This window comes from Myotis brandtii, unplaced genomic scaffold (assembly GCF_000412655.1).
Source record: "Myotis brandtii unplaced genomic scaffold, ASM41265v1 scaffold363, whole genome shotgun sequence".
In the NCBI taxonomy this organism is placed as follows: Eukaryota; Metazoa; Chordata; class Mammalia; order Chiroptera; family Vespertilionidae; genus Myotis; species Myotis brandtii.
The window spans coordinates 1,617,892-1,632,790 of record NW_005363938.1 but is presented as its reverse complement, the minus strand read 5'-3'; the positions used below and the strand labels follow the sequence as shown (position 1 = coordinate 1,632,790).

Below are 14,899 nucleotides of genomic sequence, written 5' to 3'. Positions count from 1 at the left end.
CAGAAGACAGTTTGATATGGCCATTTGCCAAAAAAAAAGAGGAAAATATGGGTGAATAAATATTCACTTAAGGAAGACAGGCTTACAAAGGAAAAAGGAACTAGAAAAAGAAAGATTTTAATATCTGCCAAAATGTTACTCAGTTATTATTCTCTTCTACTCACTTGGTTGGTCACTATTCACAGATCTTTATCTGTTCTTTATCTTTAAACTCCAGATTTTTCCTTTCACTTACCGGCCATTGAAAGTATTAAAAGAAAAAAATTCAATCACTTTTTAATTGCATTTTCTGTTATTTGGTTCCTTTAGATTCTAAACATTATGCACAAAACTAGATTAAATGTAGCCAATGCAAGGTTAAAAGCTTCATGCACAAAAATCCATTAACTTTCTAATACTTTCAGCAGATGAACCTAATTTCAAATGAAAGCTGCCTCCAGAAAATATTGTTAAGCCTGTCTGGATACAATTTGTTTTGGCAAACACTCTGTAGAAAATTCCACTGAACTAAATTTAAATTGCCCATGGAGCAAAAAGTATTTTTGGACAGCTTCAGATGAATCTTAAAGGCTGACAACGCTTGGAAGAAAAACAGTCAAGAAAGTATATGGCAATGATGGATGGGTTAGAAATTGTAGTTCTGGGTAATTTGTCTCAACTAAAGAGACTATCTACATTTAATTTGATGAACAGTTTATCTTGAGGCCTATTTAGGTGCAACCTGAAATACCAAAACTAAATCTCTTTATCTATAGGTTTTATTGTGAAAAAATAAAACAAAATTTTCCTGGGTTCCATTCCGGTCCAGGGCACATGCCCGGGTTGCGGGCTCCATCCCCAGTAGGGGCCGTGCAGGAGGCAGCCGATCAATGATTCTCTCTCATCATTGATGTTTCTATCTCTCTCTCCTTCTCCCTTCCACTCTGAAATCAATAAAAATATATTTTTTAAAAAGTATTAAAAACTAAAATTATAGTTATTAATGAAGTACTAGAATGTAAAACTATCGTTTAGTAGCTGCAATCCCTTTCATTCATTAGCTTTCCTATTGTGGCCCAAAGAGTATCCATACATTATAAGATAAAGTTTTCCCAAAGCACCCTTCATTTATAGGAACCCCTAAATGCCAAATTTCGCTGACTGAATAATGGGCAAATAATCCATTATTCTGTACACTGAATCACCTTACTGAACAGATTTTGTGGGAAGTATTTTCACATGCCACTCAAAGTTGGTATTAGAACATTGCCTAATTCTCTCTCACCAAACCAACTATGCTATAGGTAAAAGGAAATTAGCTTTTATTAATTACAAGTACACTGGATAGAAACATCTACATTATTCAAAGTTGAGGAGTGGGTGATGGAAATGTCCCTCTGTGTTAGAGCTCAAATGACTTTTCTTTCTTTAAATATATTTTTGTTGATCTCAGAGAGGAATGGAGAGGAAGAGAGAGATAGGAGCATCAATGATGAGAGTCATTGATCGGCTGCCTCCTGCACGCCCCACACTGGGGACTGATCCTGCAACCCAGGCATGTGCCCTGATCGGGAATCGAAACCTGACCTCTTGGTTCATAGGTCGATGCTCAACCACTGAGCCACATTGGCTAGGCTGCCTTTTCTTTCTCTTTGCTCTCTTTCAGGATCTCATCTCACCTGATCCCCATACCATCACCCTCTGCTTCACAGACCTTTAGACTCTTGTGATTTTCCATCCTTTAAGACCCAATTCAGACATCACCTCCATGAAGCCTTCCCAGATTACCCAGGGCACCATGACTTCAAAGTACCTACTGCTTCTGCCGTTAACCTATGGCTGGGTGGCAGTAGTTGAGTAATATTCAATCTTTCTATTGACCACTTGTTACAGATGCTGCTCAAACAACTAGTGATGAATTAGATTAGACGTCCTGAGAACCAGATTATCTTTTTTTTAACTTCTACTCCCAATTAGATCATGAACTTCTTTTAACACAGTTACCATCCTGTTGTTTATCCTCTTTACATCCCATTTAGTAACCTTTGTTATAAGGGTGGTTGCATCCATTTGTGTGTAAGAAAAGCTCTCCCCTGAATTGAGAAACCATTTTCAACTACTTTTGTAAGAGGCCTGTCTCAGAGACTAGAAATGGAAACCAGCAGTCCAACAGGATGAGACTTGGGCACTCCTGATTTTAATGGTAGCAGCAGGGCCAACTGTATTATCATACAGTGACAACCAGGGAGTCAGAAAAGAATACCAGGAAGGAGCCACTAGAGCTACAGGGACAAATACGCCAAATGCCTGGACCTCGGACAGGATTTGTGATCTCTGAGTTCAAAGCTAACTATGAGAGGATCAGAAATCCATATTCTGTAAGCTTTTTTAAAGAAACTCTTTTGACATCCTCCAAATTTCCCTTTTGTTTTCTACACATAGGAGGTGAAGTTGCTTTGAAAATCCAGTCTACCTCAACTCCATTAAGGGAAAGGAATTATAGGTTTTGCCCTTGCCTGAGCAAACATAGAGCCGAAACATGGTAGGGCAACACACAACCAAGTTAAAGAAGCCTATGGAACAGGGTAATCTGGAGGAAGAGGGGGGCCATATGCCTGGTTCTAAACACTAGAAGGTCTAGAGTGTGTCTTACCAAGATTGGCAGCATTTTAAAACAGATAAACATTGTATTATTTGCATTAAGAACTGAAAGTGGCCCAGCTGCGGTGGCTCAGTGATTGAGCATCGACCTATGAACAAGGAGGTTGGGGTTCGATTCCCGGTCAGGGCACATGCCCAGGTTGCAGGCTCAATCCCCAGAGTGGGGCGTGCAGGAGGCAGCCAATCAATGATTCCCTCTCATCATTGATGTTTCTATCTCTCTCCCTCTCCCATCCTCTCTGAAATAAATAAATATATTTTTTTAAAACTGAAAGTGTATTATCTGCAAAAATTTAGAGAAGCCATGCTAAATATTTTCTATATTACAGGGTAACACATTATTGAGTAAAGATTATCATACTTTCATGAATAAAAAACTCCTTTCTCCTTAACAGTATCAACAAGGTCTGTTTTCCCAATTGCTTTTGTACAATATGCTAACACTCTTTCTCCATCATAAAATAATGCTGAACTTCAGCTAAAAGATTACAGGTAGTACTTTCAATAGTTACTCTACATATACTTTTTTAATGACAAAATTTGTCTTATGCATTGTGAAATAACTTTTCTGTGGCATTAACTACTTTTAAAACAATGCAAATAGTAAATTATTTTATTTTTTATTAAATTTATTGGGGTGACATTGGTTAATAAGATCATATAGGTTTCAAGTGTACATTTCTGTGATACATGACCTGTGTATTGCATTGTGTGCCCACCACCCAAAGTTAAATCATCTTCCATCACCATATATTTGGTCCCCCTTCCCCTTTACTGCTCCCCATCCCTTCCCTTTGGTAACCACCATACTGTTGTTTATTTCTATGAGTTTCAGTTTTATATCCCACATATGAATGAGACAACATGGTTCTTAGCTTTTTCTGACTGACTTATTTCGCTTAGCATAATATTCTCAAGATCCATCCATGTTATTTTATCTAGAAATTTCCTACCGTTGTCCCAATAATGTAAAATAAAATTAATCATATACTTAAAAGCTATGACATAAATTTATATTACAAATGATATGCTCAAAATTTTAAGTATAGATCATTAAATTAATCTTAAATATAAATTCTCAAGATAAATTTATTAACATTTTAGTGCTTCACATCTTAAATTTGTGCAATACTCCATTGGAAGCAACAGAATTGTGGTTCAGTTCTTAGGTGAAATTTGCTGAAACTTCTTGAGATTTTCATATAATTTTAAACCCACTTGTTTTGAGGTGAGACAAACAGTAAATCTGAAAGACTGAATCAAGTTTCTCTTATCTACCTTAAAGATTACCTATAAAAATTTAGTTTAAAACATTGATTTTAAAAAATATAACATCAGCATGAGATATGGGGTAACTTTTTCCTAAAAACCTACGAAATAGAGTTCTTCCTTACAAAGGATGAGAAATTATTCTTTTTTTCCCCAAAAAAACTTCACTCAGTATATTTCTCTAAGAAGTCAAATTTCATATGGGGTACTGAATATGCTCAAAACTATAAAACATTAGCTAAAAAGTACTTAACTTAGAAATTACAAAAATAGAAAATGCCAATGAACTATATTCTATACAGGGCACACCAATCATACACTATTTTTTATGATTTAAAGTATACTTATAGAACTTTAGTCTCAGCAAAAAAATGATTATATAGTATTGGGGTGGAGGAAATCTGGTTATTCAATCTTGACTTTGATTGAGTTCCATGTAAATAGAAATTTACTATTAAGAACTACTTTTGGTATAAAAGGTAATCAGATCCAAAAGTGTTTAGGAATAACCTGAGATGTTAGAAAAGAGATGTATACAATCAAAACAGGCTCCTTAAATGGCATTAATAATTAAATGCATTAAATATAATCAAATAGCATTAAAATATTAGAATAGAAATAGTAACTATTATTAAATGCCATTTTGCCACTGATACTGGTATTTACCAAAGTATTGAAGAAGTGAAAATATTAGAGAAGTAATACTTTCAGGTAGAATGAGGAAAAAAAGGTTTGGATAAAATTTAAAGTACTTATTGATAATTAAGAAACAAGTGGGTCTAGGAATAGTAATTCTTCCAAATGGAGCACATACTGCAGGCAAGTAGAGTATTTTATCAGTAGGCAACTCACTGCAATTAAAAAAAAATATTGTCACTTTCAGGGAATCCTTGACTCCTCATTTCTCTGGGGGCTTTTCAAATTCGTTGGCCTTCTTTTGATGAAGAAATGTGAAAACTGATGTCAATGTGCCATCGCCACTCTGTTGTGAATAGCAAAGGAAGGTGGCCCACAGAAAACCATAGAGTCCCGTGTAAGCTGTTCTCCACTGAATAGGAACAAGGCTGAAGTTGGTAAGCTGTAACAGAAAGAGGATGTTAGGACTGTATAAACCAGTGATGGCGAACCTATGACACGCGTGTCAGAGGTGACACGCGAACTCATTTTTTTGGTTGATTTTTCTTTGTTAAATGGCATTTAAATATATAAAATAAATATCAAAAATATAAATCTTTGTTTTACTATGGTTGCAAATATTAAAAAATTTCTATATGTGACACGGCACCAGAGTTAAGTTAGGGTTTTTCAAAATGCTGACACGCCAAGCTCAAAAGGTTCGCCATTACTGGTATAAACCAAAGCCAGGAGTTAGCATTCTGAGTGGTTTAAAACTCACATGAATAGGGAACATTTGAGATCTTGCTCCCAGGCATATGTCATCAGTTCGGTTTAAATAAACTTTTATAAGAATTTAAAGAACTAAAAAAAAACTCACCTGTACAAAAGGCCAGTACATCAGACCAGTCTGGAATTTAAAAATATATATATTAGAATGCCTTTTAATCACAGTTCGTTCCATAAAAGATTAAGAAATACCAGGCAGCTAGTATTCGGAGGTGGTATTTTATTTCAGACTAAGCCGATTAAATTAGACTACTTAAGGTCCCTTGCATATAACAGGGTGGGGAGTTGTGGGAAAAGCTGTTAGGTACAAGACATTTATACTAGTTATATTCACAGATCCAGAATGTAAAGTCTACCAGAATCACTATCAATTCTGTTAGACAGCTGCTTTCAAAATAACAACATATATTTATATATTGCAATTTTCCTGTTAGCCCAAGCAAATGATAAAGAAACATATTTATAAAAGCATCATCAATAAATTTTTAAAAGTATACCAAATCCATTCTTTATGGAATGACTTGCTAATAATATATTTTACTATTTCATGTGATAGAATAAGTTTAGCTGACATTTTTGTTTTTTTTTTACAAAATATTTTAAGATAGGTTTATTTTAACAGGCTTTAACCTGTACATTCTGATAAAAATGGTCATCATTATGGATTTTTTTCAAAGCTACAAGTCTTGGTATGTAAATTATACCTAAAAAAAAAAAAAAGGTTTTAAAAAACAGTCCTTAAAGGTAGTATTACACTAGTAATATAAAGGTGGTATTACTTTCTTTTTTATTTTACTAACTTGTACTAGTATTTCCTAAAGTTTCTACAATAAACCATTTCAATAAAACCTGTTTAAAATATATACTCATTTAAGAATTTACCATGTTAGCAAAAAGGATCAGAAGAGTAAACTCATCCAAACATGGCTTTACTTCTTATGACAATATTTTTCTTTCAGAACATAACATCACCTAGTATATTGCATTGCACAGATCCTGGTCTCCCCATTCCCCACTAAAAGGGAAAAGGACTCCTCAAAGAAATGGCTGGTCCCAGGGCTGGGGTAGGGCAAGTAAAGATAGAAGATAAGCCAGGGATATCTTGTTATGAAAGTAAGGAAGTGATTTTCTTATTTAAAAAATGGGAGTCCCTGGCCAGGTGGCTCCGTTTGTTGGAGCATGGTCCCAAACACCAAAAGGGTGAGAATTCGATTCCCAGTCAGAGCACATACCTAGGTTTCGGGTTTGACCCCCAGTCGGGACATGCCCAGGAGACAACCAATCAATGTTTCTCTCACATCGATATTTCTCTCTCTCTCTCTCTCTCTCTCTCTCTCTCTCTCTTCCTTGCTCTAAAATTAATTTCAAAAAACAAACATTAATTTTAAAAAATAAACATTAATTTTAAAAAACAAACATATCCTCAGGTGAGGATTAAAAAAAACAAACAATGGCCCTGACCGGTTTGGCTCAGTGGATAGAGCGTCGGCCTGTGGACTGAAGGGTCCCAGGTTCGATTCCAGTCAGGGGCATGTGCCTTGGTTGCGGGCACATCCCCAGTGGGGGGTGTGCAGGAGGCAGCTGATTGATGTTTCTCTCTCGTCAATGTTTCTAACTCTCTATCCCTCTCCCTTCCTCTCTGTAAAAAATCAATAAAATATATTTTTTAAAAAAATTAAAAAAACAAACAATGGATGTCACTAGAACATAGGAATCAGCTTGAAGGGACTCTCACTGGCCAAATCCCAGACACTCAAGCACCAAAGATAATTACACACAGTAATGAACTGTAAGCCACTGAAAAAAAGAGAATCCTTGAGTCCAAGCTGATAATAGAGAAATGAATAAATAACTGGAATACAAGAGCAGGCATTTGTTTACAGATCTCTGAGCGCCACCTGGTAAATGTGGAACCGGTGCTGGAGTTGGAAACTCATCATTTGGCAACCATCACAACGGCCAAGACTGGTTCAGGCAGAATTCGGGTGCCAAATCTGGGGTGGGGTGGAATATTCTGATGGGGAGCAGGATATTTATTTGCATGGTCTTAAAGTGCCTCCCTACAGATTGCTTATTAGCTTCAAGGGGAAAAATAGTGAGTAGACAGTGGAAAAATCAGACACCTTGTCATCTCCAACCAGAGATAGAAGCACCTTCTGCTATGATAACCTTGAGGAGGACACATCAGCATAGATGGGGTGTTCCAGCCAGGAATGTATCACCTTCATCTAATCATGAGAAAACAATAGACATCCCCCCCACCCCCCGCCCGCAAAAGCAAATGCTTTGTGTGTGTTTTTAAGAGAGGACTATATTCTTCAAAGATATCAGTGTTGCCATAGATTTTAAAAGAGCTAAGACAATGTTCCCAATTAATGGGAGCTAAAAAGACATAGGAACTAAATGCATTGCCTGATCCTAGACTGGATCCTGTACTGGAAGGAAAAGAAATGCTACACAGGCCATTAGATGGTCAATGGGCAAAAATGGAATATGGATGGTAGGAGATATAAAAAGAATATTATCATCATTGTTAAATGTATTGAAGTTGATAACTATGCTGTGGTTATATGAGAATATCTTTATCCTTAGAAAATAGATACTTGAGTATCTAGAGGTAAATGGTAATTCTGTGTGTAACTAACTCAAATGATTCAGAAAAACTTATCAGATAGAAAGATAGACAGATGGATAGACAGAGCAAGCAAATAATGAATGGGACAAAATGTTAATAGGTGAATTTGGGTAAAGAGCATATAGATATTTTTTCCACATTAATAAGTGATTTATTACAACTGTGACAAGGCAATTCCAAGGGTTAGGAGACTTTATAATGGGCATAAGTAGTCAGAAAAGGCTTCCTTAGGAGATGATGTGTAAGCTGAGGTCCGAAGGAAGGGAGGTGTGAGTCTGGGAAAGGCTGGGGTGGGAAGAGGCTGCCATGTTCCAGGAACTGAAAAAATTCAAGAGCGGTTGAGGTACAGAGTGGAGAGAGGGAGAGACATGAGATGAGGTTGGGCCAGGAGCCCATGGCTGAACAGAACCACCTCTCAGAGGGCAAGTTCCTGGACTCCTGGGTTGGCCTCTCATGCAAGTTTTGAGTGTTTGGCACAGTGTCAGAGCAAACAAAGGTGGTGGTAACTTCCCACCGAATATTTGAGGGGCAAGTTCTCTTTTTACAGGCAGGTCTCTTCCTCCAGATGGTGAACTTCTGCTAGGCAGGAGTTCAAGTTCATTTCCAAATCCCCAGCTTTGGCATGGTGTTGGTGTCAGCACACAGTAGCTGCTGTCAGGTTCACACGAGATTCGGGGAGGAGCCAGGAAAAGGGTCAGCCAAGGCCCAAGGGGTCCAGGTCTGGACAAGGCGCACTATAGAATCCACATGTCTGGTGGTGCCATTGGTAGAATTTCTGGGAGAAGCCGTCAAAGGAGGACCAGAGACTCCAGTGACTGGAACTGGGCACCTCCCTCTTCAAGGAGACTGAGCTCCCCAGAGGTGACCTGGCCCACCATTCAGGCCACCCATATGGGTATTATTGGAACTATTCTTATTACTTTTCTGTAATTTTAAAATTATTTCCATATTAAAGCTTTTTAAAACTATATAAAAGAGAAGAATGTGTTATCAGATATATTTCTAAGAGATAATATATCTGAACTGCCATGTTGCAGGTGGTGAAAGGAGACAGAAATTGTATGCCATCTGTGCAAAAAAAAAAAAAAAACACCCAAAAAAACACACACAAAAAAAGCTCAAGTACTATGTACATGTAAACTACAAATAAACGAGAGATGTCCTTCCACCTTCATCAAAAGAACATGGATTGGACAGGGGGATAATTCCTTAGCAACAAAGAACCAATTCTACTCTCACACACCCCTTGGGCTATTAGAGTCTTCCGTGACCGATTCCTTTTGGGTGCTTCTTTTCCTCTGTGCTCCTACTGTCATTGGTCAAGCTTCTATCAAAAGCCTAGTTTTATCCCAATTTCTTCCATATCTATTATCTCTAGCTCTGAGTTCTCCTCTGTGCATCTGGACATCTCCCTTTGGATATCCTAAAAGCATCTGGAATTCAACATTTGCCATACTGAACTCAACTATCTTGTTTCTCACATTGGATCACTGTCCTCTATGTCCAAGCCACAACCTGTGGGTCATCCTAGATGTGTCCTTGCCCATAACCCCAATTTCCAATCACCCAGACCTACCTATTTTGCCTCCTAAATATTTCTCAAATCATTCCTAGTCCTACTCCTTCATTATTTCTCATGTGAACTTGGTTACAACAGCCCCCTTATTTGGTTTCTCTTGCCACTACTATTATTGGAGTTCAAGATCCTTAGCATGGCATTCAACATGCAAAAAAGATAACCCACATGTCTTCATTAAGGGAGGAGAATCTGAAACATCTACACATCCCTGCCTAAAGCCCCTTTCTTTCACAGTTCTGCTTGCTTGCTCTTTTTATAAAGGTTTGATGTACATATTTCCGTAGGATCTATGGCATCATGGGGAAACTTGTTCCCTTTTCCAAAATAAAACAGAAGAAAATCACATTTGGATGTCCCCATGGGAGCACAATTTCTGCTCTAAGAGAAGTAACAGGAGGAATTTTTTTTTAACTAAGAAAATTCATAAAAACAGCAGTACTCGCCCTAACCGGTTGGGCTTAGTGGGTAGAGCGTCGGCCTGCGGACTGAAGGGTCCCAGGTTCGATTCTGGCCAAGGGCATGTACCTTGGTTGCGGGCACATCCCCAGTAGGGGGTGTGCAGGAGGCAGCTGAATGATGTTTCTCTCTCATCGGTGTTTCTAACTCTCTATTCCTCTCACTTCCTCTCTGTAAAAAATCAATAAAATATATAAAAACAACAACAACAAAGAAAAAAAACAGCAGTATTCTTCCCCATGAAAGAAAGAACTGCCCCTGAGCATAGGAGCTCAGGGAAAGCAAGTGGCTTCAATCCTCCCTGACGTCTGCCTCCAGCCATTAAGGGGGTGATGCTGGTTCTGGGGCTTCGTGTCATGCAATAGAAGATGCTAGAAGCAGTGTAGGCAATTGCTAGGTGTGCTTGACACTGTGCCTGATAGGGAATTAAGTACATGTGAAGTCCTAGGCCAGTCTGTGCATATTCTATAATCCTGAAAATTCACCTCATTGTGATTAATAGAATCAAACATGCTCTAGGCCAGAGATGGAAAGCATCTCTGATTCTGCCAAGCTTTAAGGATCCTGCCCAACAAATCTTCACTGAATTAATGAATGTTTGTCAGACTGGACTGTGTATACCTGTATTGAGCAAACAGTACAACAGGTGACTTGCTTCAAGCCTGGACATGACCCGGGGGAGTACCATCTTTCTCTGTAAATACTTTGTAACTTTAAGAAGGTTCCTTTCACAGCGACTCAGCAGAATGCACATCTGGAAACCTCGACTGTGAATGTGGGAATGATTCCACTCACATTCTAGGCTTTTTGCAATAAACTCTTTGATTCTGAGATTCACTAAATTATAATCACTAGTAAGAGTAAATACAGGAACATCAGGAATCATGGTGAACACTGAATACAATTCAGAGACTCTCAGGTAGACACTCTTAAAGCTTCTTTTCATTCGATTCATCTATCAAAATCAATGTAATATTTCTGTTAAAATATTGTATCCTTGTGCTAACCAACTGTAGCCCTAATTTAATAATATTTTTATTAAAATGTACTTAATGTTAAAAATGTACAAAAACATTTTGGTTTTTTCCATTTTCAAAAGTCTGTCTTACCTTATATGTATTCCAGAATTTCTGTTTCAGGTCCAAAAATATGTCATCCTTTCCTTGGAGAATACTCATACCTATTTGCAAAAACACAAATCAAAAGACTTTTAAAAGATTAAATAGGAAGAATACTGTAAAAGAGTTCAAGTTTCCTATTTCTATATGTAAAGTAATCACCACTGTCACTCACTCACTATGTCCTTTCTGACTCAACATAGAAAAGAGAGTATCATCTCCACTCTAAACCTAGATAAATTGTTAAAGGTATGATAAATATGAAGTGAGATTAGTAGAGTATAAAAGTTATAGGGGAATGATTTTTTTAAAAATATATTTTATTGATTTTTTACAGAGAGGAAGGGAGAGGGATAGAGAGTTAGAAACATCGATGAGAGAGAAACATGGATCAGCTGCCTCCTGCAACTCCCCACTGGGTATGTGCCCGCAACCAAGGTACATGCCCTTGACTGGAATCGAACCTGGGACCCTTGAGTCTGCAGGCCGACGCTCTATCCACTGAACCAAACCAGTCGGGGCTTATTATTTTTTAATGTTTAAAAAAATTGATTTCAGAGAGGAAGGGAGAGGGAGAACAAGATAGAAACATTAATGATGAGAAAGAATCATTGATCGGCTACCTCCTGCATACCCCCCACTGGGGATCAAGTCCGAAACTCAGTCATATGCCCTGACCAGGAATCTAATTGTGACCTCCTGATCCACAGGTCGATGCTCAACTGCTGAGCCATGCCTGGCAGGCATAGAGGAATGATTTTTTTAAAAAAAAAAACAACTAAGAAAATTCATAAAAACAGAAGTGTTAGGATAGTGAGACCATGGGTGAGTTTTTTTTCTCTCCCTTTCAAATTTTCTGTGAAATGCTTAAAATTTTTAAAACTTAATTACCTTTAAAAAAAAAAAAAGGCTAACGGATCCTGTGTATTCTGGCAACTACAAGTTTCCCACCAAAGAAAGAGGCTTTTAAATCATAATTTAAAAGCAGAACTCCAATTCAGCCTTCCTAAAAACATTTTGAAAACTTTGAGGTTGACAACTCTGAAAAGAAATTCTGGGAACAAGGATGAAACCCTCCTATTTGAGGAAGGGTGTAAAAATGAGTGCTTTAAAAATTCTCCCCCAGCCCTAGCCGGTTTGGCTCGGTGGATAGAGCGTCAGCCTGTGGACCGAAGGTTCCCAGGTTAGATTCTGGTCAAGGGCACATGCCTGGGTTGTGGGCTCAGTCCAGCCTGCAGGAGGCAGCCAATCAACGATTCCCTCTCATCATTGATGTTTCTATCTCTCTCTTCCTCTCCCTTCCTCTCTGAAATCAATAAAAATATTTTAAAAATTCTCCCCCAAATTGCATAAGGAGGAAGGGGAAATAAAATATTTTTAGTCACTTTGCAGGGGATTCTTCGAACAGAACTCATCAGAAAACCCAGCGGCATATTGGTAAACCTCATTCCACTTAACCAGCACTAATTCAGTGCTAAACACTTTGTGTGCACTATTTCATTTGATCCTCCTAACCACCAGCTGAGGATCGCAGTTTCAGAGAAGGAAAAGAGTTCAGGAAGGTTAATAGGGGGCCAAGACTACCCTGGCCTGTAGGCTCAGTGGTTAGAGCGTCGGCCTGTGCACCAAAGGGTCACGGATTCAATTCCCTGTCAAGGACACGTATCTGGGTTGCAGGTTCAATCCTTGGCCCCTATTGATGTGTCTCTCACAGGCTGTCTCTCTCTTTCTCTCTTCTCTCCCCACCCCTCCATCTCCCTCCCTTCCACTCTCTCTAAACATCAATGGAAAAAATACCCTTGGGTGAGGATTAAGAAAAAAAATAGTAGTGGTCCAAGACCAACCCAGGTATAGATTCCAAGCCAGAACTCTTAATCACTACTCAAGCTCCCCAAGGCACAAAGGATCATTTGATACAAGCAATTTCTAAGTTGTAAGTGCCTGGAGCAAACATCCAACCCAAGGGGTCCCACCTTCCTTCTGCATTTTAACAGGAAGTGAGGGACACTGACTGGGCCAGAAATCTGAAAGCAAAACAAGCACCTGGGCAGGATTCTGTTTCAGGGACCTCAGGCCTGAACCATAGGCTTCCCCACGCACTGTTGTTTAATTGTCTTTCCGATCAGGCACACTGACAACAGTCACCGAGACTGAGAACAGCATGAGTTGTGTTGTCTTGGGGCAAGTCACTTAAACCCTTGGGGCCTTGATTTCCTAATCTGTAACATGAGACTACATTATAATAAGACTACCTGCTTCACAGGGTTGTGTGAGGATTAAATGGGAATCTGATTCCCAAACTCACAGCCCCCAGCTCCCAACCCCTTCACCCCTGTACAAAGCCACTAGTAACTCGTATGATGAACCAGTTTGCAAATCCGGCCAGGAAGTCATGCCCTGGGAGCAGACACATATCTGATAAACCAGGGGGTCCCTGCTCTCAGGTTCTCCATTACTATGACTTCCCTGACCTCACTGATCCTCTGAGCCATGTGGTTGGCTGAGGCTGCATCAAGCAGTCCTGTCCTTTGAGTTTTCTGTGGGGTTTGTGAAGAGAGGAACACAATCTGCCCTCCCCCCAAATAAGATCTATGGGGCAGTATAGGTTTCTTCAAGATGGTGACTGACCACCTCAACCCAGTCTAAACTATATATATATATTTCAGAGAAAAGGGAGAGGGAGAGGGAGATAGAAACATCAATGATGAGAGAAAATCATAAATTGCCCCCTACTGGGGATGGAGCCTGCAACCCAGGCATGTGCCCTGACCAGGAATGGGACAGTGACCTCCTGGTTCATAGGTCCATGCTCAACCACTGAGCCACGCTGGCCAGGCTCAACCCGGTTTAAAAGGCACCAACAGCCACTGACAAGAAGACCTTCTTGAGGTGACCTGTGATCCCTAATGCCAAGGCCAGGCCCAGGATCTCCCCTGCCCACTCCTTTCCAGGCTGTGGAAATTGAAGACGATGGAAGCCACAGAGCCCTTTCCGTTGTTTTTGGTATGTAGGGACCTGAGCAAGGTTCCCAAAGCCCGGCCCTCAGATAACAGGTTTTCTGGGGAGGGAGCTCCCAGGGCCCTCACAGGCATAGAGTCCTCTTGGGCAGGGGTCCCCTCACATTTTCAGTAGCTTTTGATGTCGGGATGGGACACGGACACACACACACACACACACACACACACACCCCTCTTTCCACAGGAAAATCTTACCAAAGCAAGGCTAGTGCCCCGAGCCTGAATTTTTTGGGAAACCTGGCCCAATTTCAGGTTCCGCCCACAATGGCCCCATGGTGCTGAGTCCCCTCACGTCTCGTTGGTGTATTGGAAAGAAATGTCCGCCAGTGGAAAGGAGGCCCCATGGCTTTTCCCAGGGGCAGGCTGGCTGACCCACAACTAGGTCAGCGGGGTTGCAGCTGCTGTGATCACAAGCTAGGGTCTCCTGGACACTACGTGGACCTTTTTCAGGCGGAAATGGCCCCCAGCCCTGCCCCCCCATTCCAACCTACGCCCCACGCGCCCTGAAATCTCCAGCCTCCGACTATGGACAGCCCCCCAAATCTCAACTGCGCTCCTGGCCGCCTTGATCCCTGACCCACTGGACGTTGGTTCCCTAATCCCTGGCCTCTCCAGCCATCGCCCAACTTCTCCTCGGCCCCCTTAATCCCGGGTCCCCAAACTTCTGGGCCCTTGCACCTTCACCTCCAGCCCCCTCCCCAACCCTGAACTCCTACCCTCCCACCAAGGATTATACCCCTCGGTCCGGGCCCCTGCCTCCATTCCCCCAAGCCTGGCCCCT

At 40.1% G+C, this 14,899-nt stretch overlaps 1 protein-coding gene across 1 annotated transcript in view; it reads right to left on the bottom strand.

The window, feature by feature from the left end:
- Positions 1-3,500: 3,500 nt before the first annotated feature.
- Positions 3,501-14,899, bottom strand: part of MPV17L (MPV17 mitochondrial membrane protein-like) — a 13,721-nt gene continuing 2,322 nt past the window's right edge. The window contains exons 2-4 of the mRNA XM_005871989.2: positions 11,093-11,163; positions 5,405-5,434; positions 3,501-4,987 (exon numbers count right to left, since the gene is read on the bottom strand). Coding sequence (XP_005872051.1) covers positions 4,808-4,987; positions 5,405-5,434; positions 11,093-11,163 — 281 coding nt within the window. The 3' untranslated portion in view covers positions 3,501-4,807. The remainder of the gene's footprint in view (positions 4,988-5,404; positions 5,435-11,092; positions 11,164-14,899) is intronic.